At 38.0% G+C, this 23,556-nt stretch overlaps 1 protein-coding gene across 7 annotated transcripts in view; it reads right to left on the bottom strand.

The window, feature by feature from the left end:
- The window catches only part of CNKSR2 (connector enhancer of kinase suppressor of Ras 2), a 213,027-nt gene that overhangs the window by 44,600 nt on the left and 144,871 nt on the right, over positions 1 to 23,556 (bottom strand). For all 7 annotated transcript variants that reach the window (XM_057419585.1, XM_057419587.1, XM_057419588.1 and 4 more), the window contains 5 exons: positions 16,558 to 16,606; positions 15,596 to 15,768; positions 13,392 to 13,465; positions 10,882 to 10,953; positions 3,492 to 3,559 (listed from right to left, as the gene is read on the bottom strand). In XM_057419585.1, the coding sequence (XP_057275568.1) occupies positions 3,492 to 3,559; positions 10,882 to 10,953; positions 13,392 to 13,465; positions 15,596 to 15,768; positions 16,558 to 16,606 (436 nt within the window). The remainder of the gene's footprint in view (positions 1 to 3,491; positions 3,560 to 10,881; positions 10,954 to 13,391; positions 13,466 to 15,595; positions 15,769 to 16,557; positions 16,607 to 23,556) is intronic.

Here is a 23,556-nt window from a genome sequence, read left to right as displayed (position 1 = left end):
TGGCATATAAGCCTGCTTGCTGCATTACAGCAAAGCCTAATGGCATGTGCTGAGAGGCCTGTCAGAATTGCATCACTCAGTGACACTACTGTAAACTTGGAGCTCAATTGTTTATTCTGAAAGTAATATTTAACAGCTTTAGTGCAGGTTCCAATTTTGGCTAAAAATACAAGGAGGTTCTTGCTGTCAAATCCGCATTACATAAGCCACTGTATGATCCTGCTTTTGTGCATCTTACCTCAGACAGGGAATTATGTTGGCAACCTATGGCTTGTCTAGAAAAATTCTGCTGTCACAGGGGTCAAGCTCCAGATGGAATGTATGAACATAGCCTCACACCAGCTTTTAAAAATGTTCTGCTTTTAGCAATTGACTCATTAGTCTAAAGTGTGTATAATGCTATCAAACAGTTACCGTATTTCTCTCTCCAGATTTTGTCCAATTCAGTAATGGACAAGCTCAATGCATCGGGAATATCTTGAAAGCTTTCTGAATAAGCAAAAGACTTAATATATTATATATAAACTAACACTGACCTGCCATCTGCCGATTAAGTATTTTCTATTTATATAAACTAGTATTTTTTTCTCTGATTTTATATGACTAGAAAGTATATAACTTCTCCATCCAAGGAACTCTCTTGCCATATTGCTAACATTCATTGCATTTAATATGGAAAGCTGATGATATTTTTATAAAACTGTTCCGTACAGAAGGTAACATTTTACTCAGCAGTACACCCACAACTCGGTGATTTGTGCATCTCCGAAGCACCTGAAATATATTTATGCACTTTAGATTCAGAAGCATTCAACTCTTAATTGAAACAGGCTTGACAATTACTGTTGAATTGTTTCAGAGGTATTATAAAGCTTTGCTGCAAAGGGCTGAACTGAGCAGAAATAAAAGACCTTTTGTAAAATCAAATATGTAGATGACAGTTGGTACAGTCACTGAATATAGAAAATTCCAACTTCACGGTGTTTACAGTTGCAAAAATCTAAGTGATAGAGAGGTTTTACTTTGCTAACTTGATGTCTCTCTTAATTAGAGACACTACCGAGCTGTTTAATAGCCCTTATGCTGGGAGTGAATGATAATAGCTAGAGGCATAGAAGTACTGTACAGCGGCAAGGGGGGAACATGATACTGCTTCCCATACTAAACACAACTAAGCAACACAAAGAGGATATAGTTTTACCTACCTGTATATCAATTTGAGTGAATGGCTTTAGAGTGGTAATAAGGAGCTCTGTCAGTGCCTGGGATATAATTTCCATTTTAAGTAGGGTCTCATTGATTATCTTCAACAGGAAGACATTTTAATAATAGGTAACACAGGCCTGGATGAACATGATCTCTTGCCTAGGAGTGGGATCATCTGCTATTTTATTACTCAGTGATTGCTTGGTAGCAAAAATATTTCTCCATATCCATCTGGATTTTGAAAGGCGTACCGTGTCTGTAATTATGCACTTCCACAGCATAAGCATAACTGTTCACACACCTTTTCACTTACTGTCCCACGTGTTATTACAATTCTAGTGCCAACCTGCTGTCAATAAGAGTTTGAAATTGGCTTTGAATACTAACACAGAGGATTTCCTAGAAGACTCCAAGATTCAGAGTTTGTTCACAGCCTCCTCAAGCAGTGACAGATGGCATAAAGGTCCCTACAAAACAGTTATTCTAGTGCTGCCTGGGGAGTACAGATTTCCTAACTTGATTTTGGAGTCTGGTGAGGCACTGACAACATGACTGGAGGAACAGTGAGCATAGCACTGCTATCCTGGGCTGTGTGAATATGAAGGGTCTGGTGTTAGATGTGCCAAGGACTATATCAGACTAAAAAAGGGTGTGGGCAACACTCCCAGGATGAGCAGTTGCATTTACTGGAAGATGAGATTAGAAATAAGGTAACAACAGGTACAACCTAGTTATATTGTACCTGTTGGCAACAATCTTCTGTTGTACCAAATGGCAAGACCAAAAACCTTCCCTTGCACACTGCTGCCACTGAATTACAGCAGTATTCTGTGAGCCACTGCTCTTCAACCCCAGGCCATCCCTCTAGGATGCTCTGTGGTGAGGCAATCAGGGTACGAATCAACGAAGATGTAATTTTCAGATCTTTTAATCTTCTACCACTGCAGGATATCCTACTCTCTTAATGTTTCTACCTGGCTGCTGAAGTCACCCTTGCTTCTCACTGGGGAAAAGTGTATATCTGCAGTGTCTCTCAGGAAAACGGCACTACAGCAACACACTGCAGAGAGACAGACCACACGCAACTATCTCCTCCTGGTATCAGACCTGAAAGTCAGGGCTAAGGCTGCTGTCACATAATTTGGTAGAACACCACAACTTTGGGGGGCAAGAAGGACACCACGTGGCAAATGCTGAAGCCTAGCAATAGCCTTTTGAATACAACTCTCCCTGAAAAATGGTTAGAAATATGGTCTTTGTAAAGGAAAGACTAGATTAAATACATTGCTGCTGCAGCTCTGACCTATAAGCTTTTTGGGCCAGAAGAAAGAATCTTACTGAGGGAGTCTGCAGAGCCACAGGATTAAAAAAGTGAAGTTTTGACTCAGTGGGCAGCAGGCAGACAGGCATCTGGATAAGCTCTGGATCATCATGATCACTGCAATTTTCTGGTGTCTGCTGCCAGGTACATCTGTAAAAGAGAGCACGGACTCAAAAGCCAGCTGCTTGCCAAAACAGCTAGTTGGATAGGAACACTTCTGTGGATCCATGTCACTGGCAGTTCTAGGAAACAATAACCCCAACACAACTGAGGACTGAGCCTTTCTTTTTCCTGACTGAAAACAGGATTTCTACTGCAGAAAACTAAAGCAAAGCAACTCATTATTTTATACATGCCACTCTTCTAAACCCATGAAATATTAGACATTAAAAATAAACAGATATAAAATGATGAAAAACTGCGATTTCAAATAAATGCCAGCAGGGCTTTAGCACAAACCTCAGTATAGCAAAAGGAGTCGAAATCACAAAAAAAATAAATGGCCTTAAAATTAAAGTCTTTAGGGGAAATCCAGTTATGTCAACAGGCTTTGAAGAACGGTTTTGTTCCTGAGACCAATTTCATGCATTCCTCCCCCCTGTGAACTCAAACACCAAATAAAATGTTTAATTTTTTTTTTTTTTAGTTTGCAGATTCTTATGTTTCTTCTGACAGGGGACACAGACTCCTTGGCACCACATACCAGAGCTTACTGACGGTACATTTGCTGCTTTTAGCTATCTTCTGTGGCCTTCTCAGAAATAATCCAGTCTGTGGACCAGAAACTGAAGGAGCTAATCAAAATCCCTGAGAAAGAAGGAATTCTCTAAAGCAACAACAGTGATAACCCATGAGTGAATTGCTTTCAGATTATAAGAATGAGGCCTGATATACAGCAGGGAAAAAAGAACAGATGAACTTGTGATAAGAGCTGACAGAAGAAACCAAACTAACAACACATTACCTTGCTCTTGTTTGATCCTCTCTCTTTCTGCATAGCCAGCAGCAAGCATGTTAATTCTGTTTAGCCACCTGAAATAATATTAAAAAAAAGCAGTGATACTGATCCAGCCTCTTAATTCTTGGGTGCATTTCTATAAAAACCAAACTTAGGAGCATCTGAAGGAGATTCAGGACAATGTAATTTTTCATATTAGACAGCTGCTTCCTTTGATACTCTTATGCAGGGAGTCTCCAAAGGTCTATGATTCTGCTGTTGAACAAACTGTTTTCACAGCAAAGGTTTTATTTCAAATGGAAAGCCATGCATGATGTCAAACATCTGTAAAATAAAGGATTTGGAGATCATCAAAGAGCTGTTAAGTCTGGTGCTCACAGATATGCCATCACAACACTCCTGCTGTTCTGATTTCTTAAGAATAAATACCACTTTTCAGAGATTTAAGCAATATTTTAAAGCCTGAATTGGCAACTTAGTAGAGGAACAGAGCAGAAACCAGCAATAAAAAGAACAGGTTCACTCCCAGTCGGTGAGGTTTAATTATGCCATTATGTGTTTTAAAGCTTACCTACAATGCCAAGTACAAAGAGAAGGAGGCAGATCAGAATTCACTTTTGTGTTCAAGTCAGAGAAGCAGAGGGAGGAAAGAAAATTGCCTCAAAGCCCTTCACATCTAAGGCCTTAACATCAATTTAGATTTGAAAAAAATGCTTCCATAAACTGCACAAATTAGAAAAACCCCAACAACCAAACCCAAAGTACAAAAAGAAAACCCGCCAAAAACCTAATCCCCTCCCAAACTCTTCTAGCAGGGCTGTCATTGGCAACCATACACTCAACTGCCTGTAGCAGTGCACTGCTTCCACTTGCTCTCTTCCCCCATGGGGCTCTCAGTGTATTCATTATCCAATTACTAAATCAGGTCTTCCATCAAGGAGGCTTTAAACCACTATGACAATCTCCCGTGGTTGTCTGTTCCATGGTAAATCCAGAATTACTTGGTCCAGTCATCCCATAGTCAGGATTTGACACGCTTGGTTTGCCAACCTACTGGCTTGCAATTTTACTGCTAGGGTATACAGAGGGACAACTGAATTTAGGTTTGAGTTTTCTTCAGGAATGTGAAATGACTGTTTCAGAAAACTGTGCCTGATTGGTTTCATTTGTATACTGTATGCACAGGAACGCGATGTAGTATGGTCTCAGCAAGGGAATCACCATGCCAGCCTTTAAGACTATTCAGTGCAGGGTAAGCAGGAATCAGATCATAAAATGCAGTTGCTGTATTCAAAATTAACTTCTGCCACTGTTCTTCCACAAACAGTGACCACACATATGATCTGTAAACCACATTGATGGTCCATAAATCATTGCACAGACTGGGAAGAAAGCACACTGTACATTGGAAAGAGATTTACTCCTGAAGTGATTACACAATACTTCATGCGCCAGGAGAATAGGGAAGCTGAAGAAAAGACTTGAAATTTCAGTTGTAATTGTTAGGAAGTGCCATACGCTTATAAAAATAAATGGCACATGGGAACAGAAATCCAACAAATCATGTTTCAAGCAATGATTCCGCATCTTCAGGGCAGAAAGGTGGCCCATACAAAGATATCTTTTAGCTTCACATTCCTGGTAAGTGAAGGCTTTCTTTGGGGAATAAAGCCCACCTATTTTGACAGCTCTGCCAGCCCAAATCAGAGGCACTGAGGCAGGAACCTCACCCACAGCACTCTGGCCCCATGCTACCAGGGGACCAGCAAAGGCCACAGACTTGCCTGTGTCCAAAGGGTAAAGCAGCACAAGAAGAAAAGCGCCTGCTCTGTCAAATGGCATGACAGACAGTGGAAGTCTGCCATGCTTGCCTCTCGCTTATTTTGCATTTCACATTCCCCATTTGTCTCACGGTTTACCACTCCCCAGTGCAGACAGCAGGGAACAGTGCCCCACTGAGCCCCTTTGGATGGGGCTGCTGGCCCCAGAGTATTACATGATACACCTAACAAGGTTCTCCTGTTGGAAAACTTCATTCTGTCCTTAATAAGAGATAGCATTTCCCGTTAATTTCCCTGACAGCGAGGTTACCAATTAAATTAACAAACACATCATTGACAGTCAACTGATACTGCTTACAGCTATGGCAGATGACAGTTTCCAGAAAAATGTTATTTCCTGAAAAGTATGATCTAATGAGAACCCAGCAAATGTGTACCAGTCCGAGACAGAGACAGCAGCCTGACCTCACATTTAATGATGTTGTGCAGGTCATGACCTGTGTCATGGTCTGGAGTATCACCTGCAATGCATGTGGGCTGAATGAGAAGGTACTGATGTGGCTGTAATCTCTTAACAACCATGGCTTCTGAGCAGTTTGCCAGTTTAGAAACTAAAAAAAAATGGTATTGAGTTCTGCATGATTTCTGATATGTGGACGCTAAAGCTTGTTAGAATGGGTATGGTTAAAGAATTAATATTATTTTAATAAAACACGGCTAGAATTACAGCTCATTGAAGTTAGAGTCCTATGAGAAATCCACACACTAGGCTGGTATCACAGGGTAAATATTTCTTGCAGAATGGAAGAGGAGTACTGGGGACAAAAGTTCCAAGCATAGTTATACAAATATTCCTCACTATGAATATTAAAAGATACAGAGCCATAGGACACAGGAAGATTTAAATCTTTCTTCCCTGCGGTGTGCTGTATCCTGGTAGCCATTGTAACTTTTTGAGGGCAAGATGTCAAGGAAACATTCCTTCCTTACTGCAACTGCAGCTTTAATTTTCTTGTGAGAATTATAAAATCTATTTGTTAGGTATGACAGTAAATACAGTGACACTGGTAGATGCCACGGTCATCTAGATTTCCCCCTTTTTTTCCCCCTTCTTTTTAAGAATAGCACATACATTTCTTGTCAGTATTTAAGTACAACAATTTTACGACACATCCAACAGGATTAAGAAAAAAATCAATCGTTCCGTAAGGAAAAATGCACAGTACTGGCACTCTCAGAGAATAGAAGGAAACATTTTTCTATCTTATCTCACGCTACAGGTAGATGCAATGCTTTCAGTCAAAGCAGGGTGTCATATTGTCCATAATCATAAAGCTTGAGGATAGAGGACAAACTTGCTGTATGGAACTATGGAAACCTGAGAGCGTCTATAAGTACCCAAATGCAGTTTAACTGGAATGAAGAGGCCTCTGGAAGTTTTAAAGGCCTTCTGTATTGAAACCTTTCAGAGACATTCTCATGTACTAATACTAAAAGCTGACTTGTCATCTTTCCTCTTGATCATGAAGCAACAGTAAGGAAGAAAACTCTTATAAATGTCAATACTCAACATCACAAAAAAGAGAAAGAGGACAGCTCAGCTACAGGTACTTCCTTGACAGCAGGTCAAGGAAGTTCTCATTTCTCATTCCACATGAGGTTACTGACTATTATTCCCCTGCCTTAAACGTATAATTTTGGCAGCCATATATGTCATCACTAAAAAAAATGGACAGTTTGGAATAAAAAGGCAGAAAAAGTATTGTAAGTATTTAAGCCAGCCAACCCTGAAAAGGATGCATTTGGCTGTGAGCTGATGATCAGGATTTCTGAGTAAAGAACAAATACTTGGTCCATATAGCAGCAGGCACAGCTACCATGGAAAATCAAAATAAAGTTACATATATTATCATCAGGTAGAAATATATGGACTGTCTTCTCCATCAGAATATTTCCTTGGAATGGGAATAACAATACATTTTCAAGCAAGATGTTTCTGTGACTATACAGTTAAACTAGCAAAACAGCACTTTGCATCAATAAAGGATATTCTGTCCTTCTTTTCACCCAGACTAAGTATGTTATATGCTGGTGCAACCATGCAGATGAAAGGAATTTCAGACAGCACAACAATAAAGTTCATAGTTCTCCAGGCTCCTTACCAGCATAATGGTGAGAAAATTTGAATAGTGACAGAGTTACCTGAGATTTAAATACCCATTTTATGTGAGTAGATAAACGCAAACAAAAACTTCATATCCTGCAAACACTTAAAAAAAAACCAAACACAACAGCTAAAACATTTTATAGAAGGGATGAAGGAATTGAACCATTTTGATTTTTCAGTTAGACTGTGTATTAGCAGTTATCTACTTTCATTTCTTCTGCTCCAAGTATAAACACAACTGAAATGACTGTATAATACATATCAGAAGGCATGTCAGAAACCCAACTATAAAAAGAACAGAAGTTGATCAAAACAGTCTTAATTTTACTTAATAACTTGATTCTGTCTTTGCCTTTAGGTAGGTTACAAAATGCTTCTAGGCAAGAACTATTTTATGTCTGCATCTGAAAGATTACTTTTTAGTAACCCACTTTTCTTATTTGCAATATATTGAGTTAGCTCAGTGTTTGTGAAAGTGAACAACTTTTTCTAATACGTTAAACAAAGAGGAAAAAAAATAATTTGGTGAGACTCTGATGGAAGAATGTAAGTAATTCCATGTAAGAATGTCAAGAATTCCATAGACCTTGGCAGAGTTGGTTTAAATTTACATGTGTATAACTCAGATCAAAATTTGGCCAAGTTGATTCTAAATGAATTAATGAGCATTTATTTCAAACTTTGATAAAAGACTATTTGTGCTGGGAAGATAAAAAACTTCTAGTTCTTGGGCTTCAGACCTTCCAATATATTTTTAAATAGCTGATGCATATTTGTTGCTTCTTTCTGATTAGTGAACAATATATATATTTTTAACCTTAGAAACAAGGTGCCTTGTCATACTGACTAAGGACCTGCTGACAGAAATCATTTATCTACCACTGTAGCTGAGGCTATGCCAAATAGACCATGCTATTATTCTGTTTGTTGTGCAGCAAATTGCATTTTGAGTGACTGGCTTGACAGAATTATCAAGGAAAAGCAAGCTTAAAACTTTACAAACAAATAAAAAGGTTTTAAGTTTTCTGAGGAGAGACTTCTAAAGTAAGCCTTAGTCATGCATGAACTTTTGAAGAAATGTTAACAGACAGCTATTTCTAAAGTAAAGCAAGCATACTGTAGTACTGGCATATTTTTCCAGTCAAATATTATCAGTAAAGAACTGGCAGTACCCTGAAGGTCCTCTGCCAGGTAGCTGAATCTAGTACACACAGGAGAGATTAAACCATGATTATGAAGGAGAAACATGACTGCTACTGCTGAACCCAGGACAAGAACTTACTAACAGTTTTATGGGTTCAGTTTTATCTTATTTTTCCTCTGTTTTAAAAGCAATTTTGCTCAGCAAGGATCTCCACAGATATTATCTAAGATGGAACAATTCCCAGGTTGCAATAATAGATTTTTGTTTGTGTCCTCTGTCATAGGATATGCCACCTCTGGATAGGTGTATTCTATCCAGACATTGTCACCTCTGGATAGGTGGAGTCTTTGCTGGGTTGGAAATTGGCTGGATGGTCGATCCCAAAGAGTGGTGGGATATGGCATCACATCTAGTTGTCAACCAGTCACTAGTGGTGTCCCTCAGGGCTTGCTGTTAGGGCCAGTGTTGTTTAGTATCTTCTTTGATGATCTGGATGAGGTGATTGAGTGCACCCTTGGTAAATTTGCGGATGACACCAAGTTGGCTGGGAGTATTGATCTGTTTGAGGACAGGAAGGCTCTGCAGAGAGATCTCAACAGGCTGGGTTGATGAACCACTATGGTATAAGGTTAAGTCAATGGTATAAGGTCATGGTCAATGGTATAAAGTCAATGGTATAAGGTTCAAAAAAGCAAAGTGCTGGGTCCTGCATTTGGGCTACAGCAATCCCAATGAACGCTACAGGCTTGGGGAAGAGAGGCTGGAAAGTGGCTCAGCTGAAAAGGACCTGGGGGTGTTGATTGATGAAGGTGAACATAAGCCAGATTGTGTCCAGGCAGCCAAGAAGGCCAAAGGCATCCTGGCCTGTATCAGAACTAGTGTGGCCAGCAGGACTAGGAAGTGATTATCCTCCTGTACTTGGCACTGGTGAGGCTGCACCTCAAGTCCTGTGTTCAGTTCTGGGCCCTTCAGTACAAGAAAGACATTGAGGTGGTAGAGTGGGTCCAGGAAAGGGCAACAAAGCTGGCAAAGGACCTGGAGAACAAGTCTTATGAAGGACGGCTGAGGGAACTGGGGTTGTTTAGTCCGGAGAAGAGAAGGCTCAGGGGGGACCTTATTGCTCTCTGCAACTAACTGGAAGGAGGCTGTAATGAGGAGGGGATGGGTCTCTTCTCCCAAGCAACAAGTGATAGGACAAGAGGTAATGGCCTCAAGCTGTGCCAGGGGAGGTTTAGACTGGATATTAGGGGAAATTTTTTCACAGAGAGGGTGCTCCATCATTGGAACAGGCTGCCCAGGGCAGTGGTGGAATCACCATCCCTGGAAGGGCTCAAAAACTGTGTAGATGAGACCCTCAGTGACATGGTTTAGTGGTGGACTTGGCAGTCCTAGGGTAATGGTTGGACTTGATCTTAAAAGTCTTTTCTAACCTACTTGATTCTATGACTCTGTGATGTATTATTTTGAACTGAATTAATTTCAAGTTATGTTGTGCAAAAAAATGAAATAAACTCCCAAATATTTGAATAGACATGAGATCCATGTTTTTAATTTACCATTTGAATGAATTAGAAGGAACTGTGTCTATTTTGTGCCGGAGTCTTAACAACAATTTGCTGGAAAAATTCCACAAATGGCCTCAAACAGATTCAGTAAAATGCAATGCCCAAAGAACTAGGACTTAAGGCCTTGATTTTTTCTGAGATGCTGGAATTTTCTCCACTAAATTCAATACAACCAATTTTTCACTTCAACATGCGGGTTAAATTCATGGCAATAGAGAGAATCTGCAAAATAAATTCCTTGTAATCTCTACCTCCTTTTCCCAGACTGGCAGAATTAAAATCAGTAAGTGCTTTAAATCTTTCTCCAACTTCTCATTCTCTCCAGGACCAGAAATAGAAGCATCCACAGATCAAGCATCACATATCTTCAGGAATATGTTAGGAGGCAGAGCTGGAGATATTGTATCTTTGTAGGTGCTGCACAACAAAAGGTAAAAACCTGGAATTCTGAAATTGTGTTTGGATGTTGTTTCACATACTGTATTCATTTCTTTTTAGAAAGTGGGAATCTTGTTTCTGAAAATCTTCAACCCTTCGTTTAAAAAAAAAGTAATTTTTGCATGAATTGAATATTTAGCATATGCAGGCACTCAGAAACAATGCTACTCTGCAATTATTTTCTCAGGTATTAAACTTAACTTTTAGATCAGCACATAATTTATTATCACTGTGTAATTACTAGCTTCAGGAAGTGTCACATTTAAGGAATGGTTCCTTGAACTTTGCTAGATTTCCTTACCTGTTCATGTCATCTAGATGTTCAGCAGCAAAATAAAAACTTTTGATCTTAGGATGGCAGGCTTTGAATGCACTGTAGAGGAAAAACATAGTTATAAAAATGTAAAGGCACAACTCTTGTTTTTTAAACTGTACATAGTGTGGTCACCCAGGAATGAGATGCATTCTAATTTCCTGAGGTGTCAGATGTACCCGAACAATATATAAACACATAACTTTTAGAATTGTGCCAGACTTCACCTAGTGCTCTTGAACTACATATTTCTAAATAATGCTTTATCCGTATGTGCATAACTATTGTTCAACAATCACCTGTAGTGTACTATATTTAGATAAAGTTAACCAGTTAAAGATATAATTTCATGTATCAGGTAACTTTGCTGATGTACCTTTAGGTGTTAATTTTTTCTGAACAGAAAATTGACTGAACAATTTATTTGATACAATAGAAAAATTCTTAGTCCTGGTGATTTCTCACATCCAAATGACCTTCAGATTACCTTTAGCTGTAATGACTACGTTTCAAACAAAAGAACACGATGCGCTGATTGACTTCTGAAAAGCTGTTATAAATCAACACTGATTTCAATTTTGAGGTCATTCTAAGCAACAGGCAATTACAGCTCATCTTTTCTTTCCACCAAAGTAATCAACATGACTGGGCTGAGAGAATTACTGCATTTCATACATAATATGAAATAAATTACTAGAAAGCATTTTCTAACTGTGTTGGATAAAGATTTCTGGCGAAGTACTTGAGGATCCAGAAAATGCTTCTGAAAGTAATTAATAATTTACAGTACAGAAGAATCATTTTTGAGAATAGCCTGAAGGTCTCTCTTAAAATAAGAACAAAATATGCGCAACAGTCCCAGAGAAAATAAGGAAAACTGCAAACATGACACATGAAGAACATCATTACCATTTTTCTGAGACACAATGGATTAGAGAGAGTAAGAGCTATTTTATATATCTCTTTATATACATACATAATCCATTGTGTCATCAGAAAAATGGTGATGATGTATTTCACGTGTATCATGCTTGCAGTTTTCAATATATATGTCTCTGTGTGTACATATATGTAAATATATGAAACCAGATTTTTAATAAACCAGGGATATGAAACTGATGTCCAGAAAAGATATTGCTAGTGAAGGCAACATGAAATCAAGACAAAAAGCATTACAGCATGACAAAATGTTATGCAAGTAAAAGCATACAGGGACATCTGCTCAGTTTAGAAAGACATTATCAGGTTACTGAGACCCAAAACTTGACTTCTTAAAATTATTACAGCATCTGTTGTCTGGATTCTTAAGAGTTTTTTCTTTATCTCCCACCGCAGCAAGGGATTTTCATAGCCACATTTTATGTTCTACTGTTCAACAGGTAACAAATCGGGTACAAAAACCCAATGCAAGCAGGGTGCAATTCTGAGGAATGAGTTGCCTTTATGCTGCTGCCCCAACAAAACAGAAAAAATGAGGCACTTCGGTAATGTAGCCCAAGGACACAGCACAATAAGTCCAAGTTGATGTATCTTTTTTTTTTTGTTAATGAAGTTTTCATTTTCTGCTCTTGGAAACTATCATGAAGAGTACAATTCACCCTGAAGAGATATATGGACCAACTGATACAAGGTCAGTGTCTTCTTTAGAACTGTATGTACTACAAACCATACCATTTTACTTTTGCAATTCTTTTTCTGTACAAATATCAGTGATCCAACAGTCTTAGTCAACTTAACAGTAAAAGGCATTAAAAAGCAATACAAAAAGTTTTCAACACTAGTTACTCTAAAAATATCCCTGTGGGAGTATGGAGCTGTCACATTGCTACATATGCTTGACTTTGTGTCTAAACAAGAAATGGATTTGTGCAGTGGCACAGATCTGGACAGAGGCCAACACACAGCTAGGTGAGAAGTTATTTAAGACCTTTAAAAAATACAGCAAATCATTGTCATTTTCTTTTTTGTACTCTGCCTCAGGACTAACAAACTCTTTGAGATGACACTAATTAATTTGGAGTTACATGAAAAATTGATGCCTGGCCATGAACTTGCAGACTTATTTATTTGGATTAATTTTATTTGGATTTTATTATGCTTAAAACTCTTTACTGAGCCTAAAGGTATCTCACATATACACAGAAACCCGCACCAAACACCTCCCCACCCAACCCCCCCCCCCCCCCAAAAAAAAAAACCCGACCCACAAAAAAGAAAGGAGAACTAGGAAAATAAAGGGACAGAAGCAGCCAAGCAGCCTTCTTGCTCTTAATTCATTTTGCTCTAGTCAAGCACTGTGATGCATGATAAAGTAAAAAAACCTTCTCCAGGAAAGATAGCACACAGAAACCACACTGAATTTGCCTCTTCTGTATGAACTTATGATACAATCAAATGTCATTGTAATAAAATCCATTATGTCACTGAGTCAAGGGAAAAACTTGTCCTTTGTTCCACTTTTTCTATTGTGTAATTGCATTATTTTTGAGCATACTTACTATTTCTTGCGGCATTCACTGGCTCTGTCAATTTTGAATTCAGGTAGACTGATGAAACCTTCTGCTTTTTCATCCTGCAAAGGTAGTTCTAGATATTACTATTGTTAAGGTGTTTGTTTGAAAAAAACCCAACCCACCACACTGAAAACTTAAAAATATTTTCACTTTCCTGCTTCTTACATAAGGAATACTAATGTATGCTCTGCTCTGGCAAACCGCCTACCAAAGTCACTGGGACTTTTGCCAAAATAGTAAGAGAGATCCCTTGGTATAAAATACAATTTTAAATGCCCAGTTTTCTCAAACAATTTCACAGCTGAAGCAGTGTTTGAAAATACAGAAGATGACCAAATGTATTCAGGCAATTAGTTATTGTAATTACTTAATTTGGGGGAAAGATGGGCTAATTAATAAGGAGAAATGCAACCTACTGTAAGAAATAGGGAAATAAGCAATTTCAATGTGTGTTGTTTTCCATCTTTATATGATATCACGTCTAAGAGGCACTGTACCTCTTCAGCTACTTTCATCTGTCTCCAACACTTAAGGAAGAAGACATCTGACCTTCCTCCCCCCTCCCCTAAAGCCTTGCTCATAGTTCATTTTATCAGACATTCAGTCTCCTTTGACTTTTCACAATTTGAAAGCATTATTTTAAGCCACTAGTACCTCAATAACACAGACTCTCTTATTTAGCTGCTCATAACTTTGCATGAGAAATTAACATGATCATGAAAGTGGAGCTTAACCTACACAAATGTTATGTTAAGGAATTCCACAGAATTATATCTTTTTCCCAGAATCTCCATAGGTATTTATGCAGCCCATATAACTATGTGCTTTCTTAAAAATAAATAAATAGAAGACATAAATCAGCATGTAAAACTGGAACTGTAGCTGTAGAAGGTGCAAGTTTGTAACGGGTTCTGCATTACCAGGCATTTTAAAATCGAAAGGACACTGTTTAGAATAAACTTGCCATTTTTATTTTTTTGCATGGTTGGCTAAGCAGAATTTTGGCAAGACCACTGTTTACTTGGCTGTCCATGTGCCACTGATGCTCCTCTCACCAGCCTGTGAATCTGTTGGAGACTGCAGACACTTTGATGATGGAGCTGAGGTCTCAAAAATAACCAATTCTCAGCAAGTCCCAGGAAAACTGGGACAAGGGGGAGACAGAGGTGGTCAGACCATTGCCCTCTCCATTGGATAGTAAGGCACAACTCAGTAGTTCCACATGCTCCTTGGCCATGTTTGGTGACCACTCATCATCGTTGTAGATATAAATTACTGCCCTTATGAACACTTTGTAATAGACCTTGAAGAGGGAGGGTGGAGAGAAGGGAGTTAGGGTAACTGATCTGGAGCTGGGATCAACATACAAATGGGATAAGTCTGTGGCAAAACAGGCTTCAGTGACTGCTCATGGAATGACTTGCTTTCTGTATACTCAGGGAAAAGTTGTGTTTCACAGTATTTTAAACAGGATATGCACAAATGCTTGCAGTGATTGAAAGAACAATTCCAGGACTGCGTGCCTCTACATGTTGGCAATGGTTTTACCTCAGCCTATTTACTAACGAACTAATAGAGTTTTAAATTAATGTTTCCTAACTCACTGGCAAAAAGTTTTCTTGGTAAACCTGATATAAATAAACATGCATTAATGCAGAACATGCTGCACAATCAAAGCTGCACACAGTTCAGTTGGGCTGCTCCAGCACTCTTAAGTTCAGCATATATGAGCACCGAAAGCTTATCAAAAGCTACAAAGAAGGAGAACTCTACTGAGAAACAAACCATCTTCCTTAACAGCCAGAGGTTTTGGTGGTTTCACTAGCATAGATAAACAAACAGGCAGTACATCATTAAAATTTACACTCCCATGACTAAGGTTGAATGACAGGATTAAACAACTAGCTTTTCCCTTTCAAGGGTTTGAAGATAGATTTATTTTAATTTGGTGAGAGCAGGACACAGGAAAATGTGTTATTTCTCCTTGTAGCACACAGTGAATTTGAAGGACCAAATATCTCTAGAGCTTAATGGTAATTTACTCAATCAATCAATATTAATTTCAGTGTGATTATTTGGGTGAATGAAATTATTCACATACATGAGCACTCAAAGCACTGGCTTCCCACTCAATCATAAAAACAGCAGTACACAGATTATTTGTCAAGGCAATGAGCGTAGATGCTCACCTCTTCATTGATATACCAATATAGAGATGTATCCTTCAGGACAAACCAATATTTTTTCCATTTCTGCGAGAAATAACTCTTGGCATCTTTCTTTTTCCAAAGCCAGCCTTCACAGTCCCCTCGACCAAGGTCTTTACATGAGATCCTTCTTTTGCTTTTACCTGGAATAGGAGCTGAAAATGACGAGGACATGTGAAAGCATTTGATTTGTCCACTAAATCAACAAGACAGATAGCCAGAAAGCACTATGTATTTGTTTAAGAAAATCGATTAAAAATTTCAACCTCAATTTGCCATTAATAGATTTTACAAACATTCTATTTCAACCCCAAAGTCTATGTAAAGCACCATAAGTTAAAAATAAAAACAAATCAAAACAAACCATGTTCAGCACCTCACAAAGCTCATATTCTATGGATAAGACAGAAAAGATATTATAGAGAAAAGAAAGGCAAAATATTTGAAATCAGAAAAATGGTTATTTTTAGTTTTCAAAAAAAATAATATTTCACATCAGGTTAAAGCACACAGCATATAAATTCATGTACTTTCACACTTGGCTGTCAAATACCACTATGCAAGTACTTCATGGGTATTCGAAACCCTCTCTTTGTAACTGCTTTTGCAACTAAGGCCTTTGTACTTCTAAATCAAAAGAGGAAAATTTATTATGCTATAAATTACCTGACAGCTTAGGTAATGAGCAAGGACTGCAGTAAGACATTACATGCACAGAACTGGAAAAAACAGCCCTGGCCCCAAAGATGCTAGAGCCTAAGTATTCAAGAAAACCCCACCATCGGATATATGTATCATGTACTAACAGCTTCTCAACATGATCAAGTGAACTAAACATTGAATAGGAGCTAAAAAGTTCTAGTTCCTCAGATACTGCAATACTATAAACATTAATCTTGGCAATTCCCTTCTTACCAATACATGAAAATAAATTTAATTTTTACCTTTGCTCTTCTTTTTACTTTTCTGCTGTAGAGAAGACTGCTGAAATGTCTACAAAAAAAAAAAAAAAAACACAACAAAATGGAAGAAGTGAAAATACAGTGTTTATATTTGACCACATCCTTGTTAAAAAAGAAGTAGAATATTGTGAACACTTAAGTCAGCACCAGGTAACACCAGCCAACAGACTTCTAGGCCTCAGAAAAAAAGGTACTTTTAGTTCATCTGCTCATAAGGTTGTAAAGCAAAAGCACACAGTGAAACATCTTAAAATAGACCACAAATTACTTTACCAACAACTGAAGATTCTGCTAATGAGGAAGGAATGTCTCCCTTTGGTTAGTATGATAGTGAAGCTACACTGCATTTCTCAAGAGCATCTCATTAAGGTCTTCTTGACATAAATATGCAAATATGCAAATTAACACTGCCTAGTGCAGGTGTGAAGGCATTTATGTGATGGTCTTTAGAACATCAGACAGTTTGCTCAGAAATGGGCCTAATATTTTTAAAGATATCAGTAAAATTCTGCTAAATCACAACCGTGAAAAAGTCTCCCAAATAAATATTCTGAAATAGAAACCACTTTCCGTTTGATCAGGTTTGGACTGGAAGTATTTCTCTCCAATTGATCCACTCCCATGAACCACCCCATTGCCTTGCCAGTGAGACAGGAAAGAAACTATTTGTTTACTCAAGATCCTAGCTTATTAAAAATGACAACACATATTAATATATTCCATGGTCATTTTTGGTAAAAACCTTTGATTCAGATAATCACCATCACTCCAGTGAACTAAAAAATAATTCTGTAATTAATCACTTCAAAATTTAAAGACATAATTTTAGTTGGTTTGAATTTTAGTTTTCTATAGACAAATGTATTTGAGAATGCTAAAACTAAGACAAGGCCACATTCAAGTGTCTGAGTATTAAAACCTCTTATTTCAGTTTACCATGAAGCAACAAAAAAAAAAAAAAATAAAAGCTTTTGTGCTACTTGATAAAAATAAATCTAAGCAAAAGCACCGACAGCCCTGTAATCCCAAATCCTGTTCCTTGCAGATAAGACAAACCCTTACCCCAATTTACAAGGCTACCTTTCCAATTCAAAAACTGCTTTGCATTTTCTCCTCCCCACTTCCCATTCACCTGAACTCATACAGAAAGCTGAAGCTCAGCTACCAAGGTATGCCTTGCTTCACAGCTAAGACATTCTCAAGAAGCAAAAACTAACATGTCCATGGGGATAAATTGCCAGCAGTACAACAATAATTAAGTGTAATGTATAAACATTAACTGACTTAGAAGATGTGCTGATCCCTTGTAGACCATATCTAAAGAAAGCTATTCACCTGTATTGCCACCTCAGATGGCCAAAACAGGCCTCCACTGGGAACAAAAAAGGAGCCCATTTGTTTTTATTCCCTGGCTCTAGTTTTTTTAATTCTGCTTCTGGTAGTATCTCAATCAGCACCAGCTCTCAGCAAGCTGAGACAGCAACTGCATCCCAATTTAAGTCACATGAAATATTTCGACCTTCATAGGACTAAGAGAGATATTTATGGCCTAGGAATCAGAGTGACTGGGCAGAACTGTGTAAGTAACTCTTAGATACCTCGAAAATCTTATATAATCCAAAGTACTTGAAAAACCACACACCCATATAAACCCAAAACTTTAGCACTTCTCAGTTCACAGCCCATACAATTTCATTCTGCTGCTTGACTTTTCTGTACTAATGTTTTCACAGTGCCAAAACAGAAAACAAAAACCTTTGCTTGGTTTTCTCATAAGTGATTATGAAAGCAGATTAGAACGATATGAAAAGCCTGATCTTTAAATGTTTCAACTGTAAATTGAACCTGCAAACGTGCGCTCGCACCTCACAACTTCTGAGTCAGTTTTTGGTAAGAAAGGGTAATGAAGGGGTATCAGGTTTTAATTGGAAGACAGCATGTAATTTAAGTGTCTAGCCATTTTTCCATACATTATGGCATATTGCAAAATATAAAGGTTTTATTAAATTCAGTAATTATTCTAAATGAGCTCATTAAATTAAATTGTAATTAAGGACAAAATCTACAACTGAGTAAAGTTCCTGGGAACTATTAAACCATCTGCAGTGATTGTAGCTAACACTTTAGATTACACAGACTTCAGGATTCAAGTTGGCATGCCCTTCGCAAAAACAGCATCAGCTTTTTTTTTTTTTTAAACCTGGAAGATGTTTTTGTAAAACATATAGTATATAATATGCAAGAAATAGAAAAACCCAAACAAGTGAGGATGAAATCTGAAAGTGCTTCTTCTGTTGCTTTTTTTTAGGAAATCATTGGATGGAATCTGCAGCCTCTTCCAAGTTATTAGATAATGCTTGATGCCATTTTCTCAATGCTGTTTATAATCACAGAATGATGAATGAAGTCATGTCCTTCCTCCTACTCAGAGAAAGGCTTGCTTTGAAGCCAATGCTATTGATTTGGGTCAACAAGACCAGGTTGGACAAGGCCTTGGGTGATATGCTTTAGTGTGAGGTGTCCCTGCCCATGCAGGGGGGTTGGAACTTGATGATCTTAAGGTCTTTTCCAACCCTAACTATTCTATGATTCTATGAACTGGTTATTTTGCCAAACTTCAAGAGACTGAGGACGAAGTCTAAAGATTTGGGGTCAAACTATTCCTGTACAAGAGCATCTCTAAGATCTAATATAAATTCCACGTGTGATCCACAGAACACATCCATATCCAAAAAATAGATATATTCTATTATTTACTTGAACCCCTTAATGGTGACAGAATTTGTAGGTCTACCAAAATAAAAGACCATAACTGAAGCTTCTCTGAAGATCTGTTTTGGCCATAGCAATTAGTACTAAATTTGACAGCTCCTAAAATCCTCTTTCAAGTTCTTACTTGTTTCTTCACTTTTCTTCAGAGATTTTGCACCTGCTCATTTTCAGAAACCTGGAAGAGAGAACCAGGTTATGGAAATAATAATCCCCAATTTTCTGCCTGAATTTCAGCTCAGTATGATTGGGAAGAAAAATGACAGGTATCTTTATAGTTTTTTTGAGAGCTTCAGTCAAATCCAATTTTTCTCAAGCTTCAAGTTTAGACACGAAGGAACTATTTACAGTCAGACAGTTCCCCTCTGTCTCTGTAAGATAACTTTAGCTTCAGCAGAGTAGCTTGTAACATTTGTGATTACTGGAACTTTCTGCTGCAGATAGGTGGTGCTTCCAATTATTTGATCTCTCACACTCAATACTTTGAGAACACCAGCAATGTTCTGGTTTTGTAGTTTTGATACACCACATATACGTATTTCTCTGCATTTGGTGTGTTGAGAGTCAAAATTTCAGAGCTAAAAGAGTGAAAAGGGGAAAAAACTCAAATCTATTTATATTATATTGTCACACTACCCACCAGTTTAACAAGTCATGCTCCAGGGTTCTCCCAACAGAGGATTTTGCCAGAATCTTATTTGTTGACAATCTTGTTTAGTCTCCAATAAGAGCTAGTGATAGTATTAATTACTTTTGTGGATATTTGTGGAAAATACAGTTTTTAAACACTATGTTACAAAGGTATGATGGGAGATGACCTCTGGCAGCTCAGAGTTTGAAACCTCCTGCCAATCAGTAGCAGAATTTCATTCACAACAGATAACCGGTTTGTTTACAGCAAGAGCAGGTGTTAACCTGTTACCGTGTTTAGCCCTCAAACTAAGCAAAAAGATTACTGCTCATAGCTAGGTCTTGAAGCTATCTGAGTCCACACAGACCATCTGCAAGGTAGCTTCTGAAGGACGAGCTGAAGCTAGGACACACAGGACTTCATTGGCACAGGAGAGAAGAGACGAGGTATGACCTGATGTTCTGTTATGAGTTATGAGGGCTAAGGATCAAATGAAGCTAGTGAAACTACACTCAGAAGGGAACTCACTAAAACGTGGGATAAGGAAAGACTATGCTCTAAGCATGATCCTATTTAGGAAGGCAAAGACTTCACTGCTTTGTTTGAACAGTTCTTGTTGACTGGGGTTCAGAGACTGCTAGCAGAAAACATCTCATGCTTTGTATATCCGACTTGTCAGGTCATGCAGGGTGTTTTAGGAAATACTCCTGTTCCTGTAATCACAATACACTAAGATTATTCTAAATCCTACTCTATTCTCTTTTATTCTTACATTTTACTGAATACTTGTTAATTTTTTGTGTACCTCTGGGCTTTGAACTTCTGACATACATCCAGTATTCTCTAATTTGTCTGTGGCTATAAGCACTTAGTTGCCCAAAATCAGTACTATGGCACTACAGTTGTGCATATAGTATTTTTAATTTGCTGCAAGAGCTCTAGTTTACGTAACCCTTCCAAAAGCAGCAGGGCTTCAGTCTGGACAGATAAGATGCAAATACAGTAAATGGGATGGGGTATGTAAGAGACAATCTAATACAAAAGCACGACAGTAAATTTATGAAAGCAGATCCAGAAATATTTCCTATGCTAAAGTCCCAGGGTGATGACAAAACAGTCATCATATGTGAGTAATTCATAAATCCATGGTGAGTTTGAAGGAAAAGTGATTTAAAGAAAAAGGATGACACAGCTGATTAAAAATGCCCTGAAACCTTCAGTCTTGCCTCCCAAAAGCAAAATTTATTGAATCAGATCTTGATCTTTTGGTACACTGGTAACAGATACTTCTGCTCTCCCCGCACAGCTCTCTCTCCTCTTAAGCACACTCTATAATAAAAATATCAGATCTGGGTATTTACTAAGTTCTAGCCTAAAACACGTAATACTAATACATGGTATGAACATTATGTATGTACAGACTTTCAAAAGTGAGCTTTTGTAGTACAAACAAAATAATGCCAACAAGTAAGGCAGAGTCATTATACTAAATATCCTGTGCATATTTCTCTTTTAAATGGCAGGTATGTCAGAGAGAAGCATGAATCACTAGTTCTGCAAATGGGCTGGGAGAGGCACAGACATATTAACAGTCATTGCCAGAACAGATATCAGAATTTATGGCTGGATATGTTATCCTACACACCATATTCCTCTTCCTCCTCACTTAGTCTTGCTTTTTCAGAGCTGCAAAAAAGATGTTTAAACACTAAGGCCAAATGAACCCGTATTTGCAAAATTTGGCAAAGCAATAGTTTCCTTGGCAGCAGCCATAAAATCCATTTCAGGTAATACAGTTTTCTACATTTACCTGACAACCAAAGGCCATGTTCTTATTCCTTCTCTCCTTCCCCACAGCAGCTTTATGAAAGGCTTCTACAAATTACTAGATCTATATAGATCTAGTATAGATATCTAGATTATCTATAGATAGATGGCTATAACATCTATCATGCATGGTCACAGCTCTAATTGGGTTCATGTATTTTTGGGGCTCTGACCATGAATTCCAAACACATGTGTTTTGTTAGTGACCACAAGGATAAAAAGCCAGCATGTGTCTTAAGAGGAATATACTAAAAGCTTTTTACTGTAAAAAATGTAGCCTAGGACCCTGAAGCTGCGAACTTTCTAGCTGCCTCTGCTGTAGGCAATTGCTACGTTACCTGCACAGGCTGTTGTCCTTATTACATAGTCTTCAAGGGCTGATTTGTCAAAGATGTCTAATCTTTTCACACAGCTGTTCCTATAGCTGCTTATCCAGGAAGAACATGCTAGCTAAGGACAGAACTATGGTTGTCTGAAATGTGACAGCAAGTACAGCTTTCCTGTTCAGAGATTCTTTTTCATTCTCCCAGACCTAAGCTTTCTCTTGTAATATGGGGTTCAGGGTCTGTGGAAAATGTTTCATTAGCTGGATACAAATTTGCAGTTGCACAAGCTAGTACAAATTGTTTGTGCAAAACTGTTAGCATAACTCAAGCCGAACTTCAAAAAATAAGTGTTTTTTAAAACTTCAGGTCATGTGAGAAAATAATACACAGTGGTCCTGCTTTCCACCACCAGGGAAAGATTTTCCTTCTTAGCCATTAAGCCACAGGACTCTTTAATTGAATCATCAAAGCAGTAAAACTGGACAATATCAAATTTAAATGAGAGTTCTCATACTCCCCCACTGTCTTTTCAACTAACAGAACAAGGACTGTAGCACTGTCATAGCTGCCTGAAGTAAATGAGGATTAAAAAAACCAGACAAGTGCTGCTCATTAGAATAATTCATTCTGAGATCATCCTTCTGCTCTATATCTACTCCGAAACATGTAATTTTGGCACCTCCCACACTGTTTTTATTGACAGTAAGTCATCTGAGAGAGAAAGTTGGGCTCCAAAACTGTATGTATTCCTTAATGGGAAAAGTCCAAGACACATCAGTTGTTTCATCACTGTGTATGTTTCAACTTCATCTATTTAAAAGGGAAAAAGAAACTTAGCTGTCATATATTATAAAAGAATATTTTACCCTTTTTTGATTTCTACTCCAGAACAATTCCCATTTTCATCTCTTACTGAAGCAATTGGACCAGAGAACCACAAAATGGCTGACACAGGAAGGTACCTCTGGAGACTGTCTTATCCAGTCCTGCTGCTCAAAGCAAGGTCAGCTAGAGCAGGTTGCTCAGGGCTGTGTTCAGTTGGCTTTTAGTATCTATAAAGATGAAGACTCCACAAACTGCATAGACAACCTGCCCCAGTTAAACCATCTTCATAGTAAAAATAGTTTTTTCTTATGTTTACATGGAATTTCCTGAATTTCAATATATGTCCACTGCCTTTTGTCCTTTCACAAAGTATTGCTGAGACTAGTCATCCCATATGCACTCTAGAAGCCTTGTGGAGTGCTAGTTCCCTGCTGTGTTTCTCCTACAGCAAATATCAGTCCACCAAACAAACCTCTTTCAAACAACACAATTTCCTCCAGGAAAAACCTGGTTTTGCTTAGAAAATTTCTGTCTGATTCACAGGAAATGTAGGTTTTCCTCTGTATATTTATCTACACATTATAAGACTATCCAAGCAGTTGT

This window comes from Pezoporus wallicus, unplaced genomic scaffold (assembly GCF_028554395.1).
Source record: "Pezoporus wallicus isolate ANWC-B61680 ecotype Strahan unplaced genomic scaffold, APGP_CSIRO_Pwel_v1 contig_5767, whole genome shotgun sequence".
NCBI lineage: Eukaryota > Metazoa > Chordata > Aves > Psittaciformes > Psittacidae > Pezoporus > Pezoporus wallicus.
This window is presented reverse-complemented; position numbering and strand designations above follow the sequence as displayed.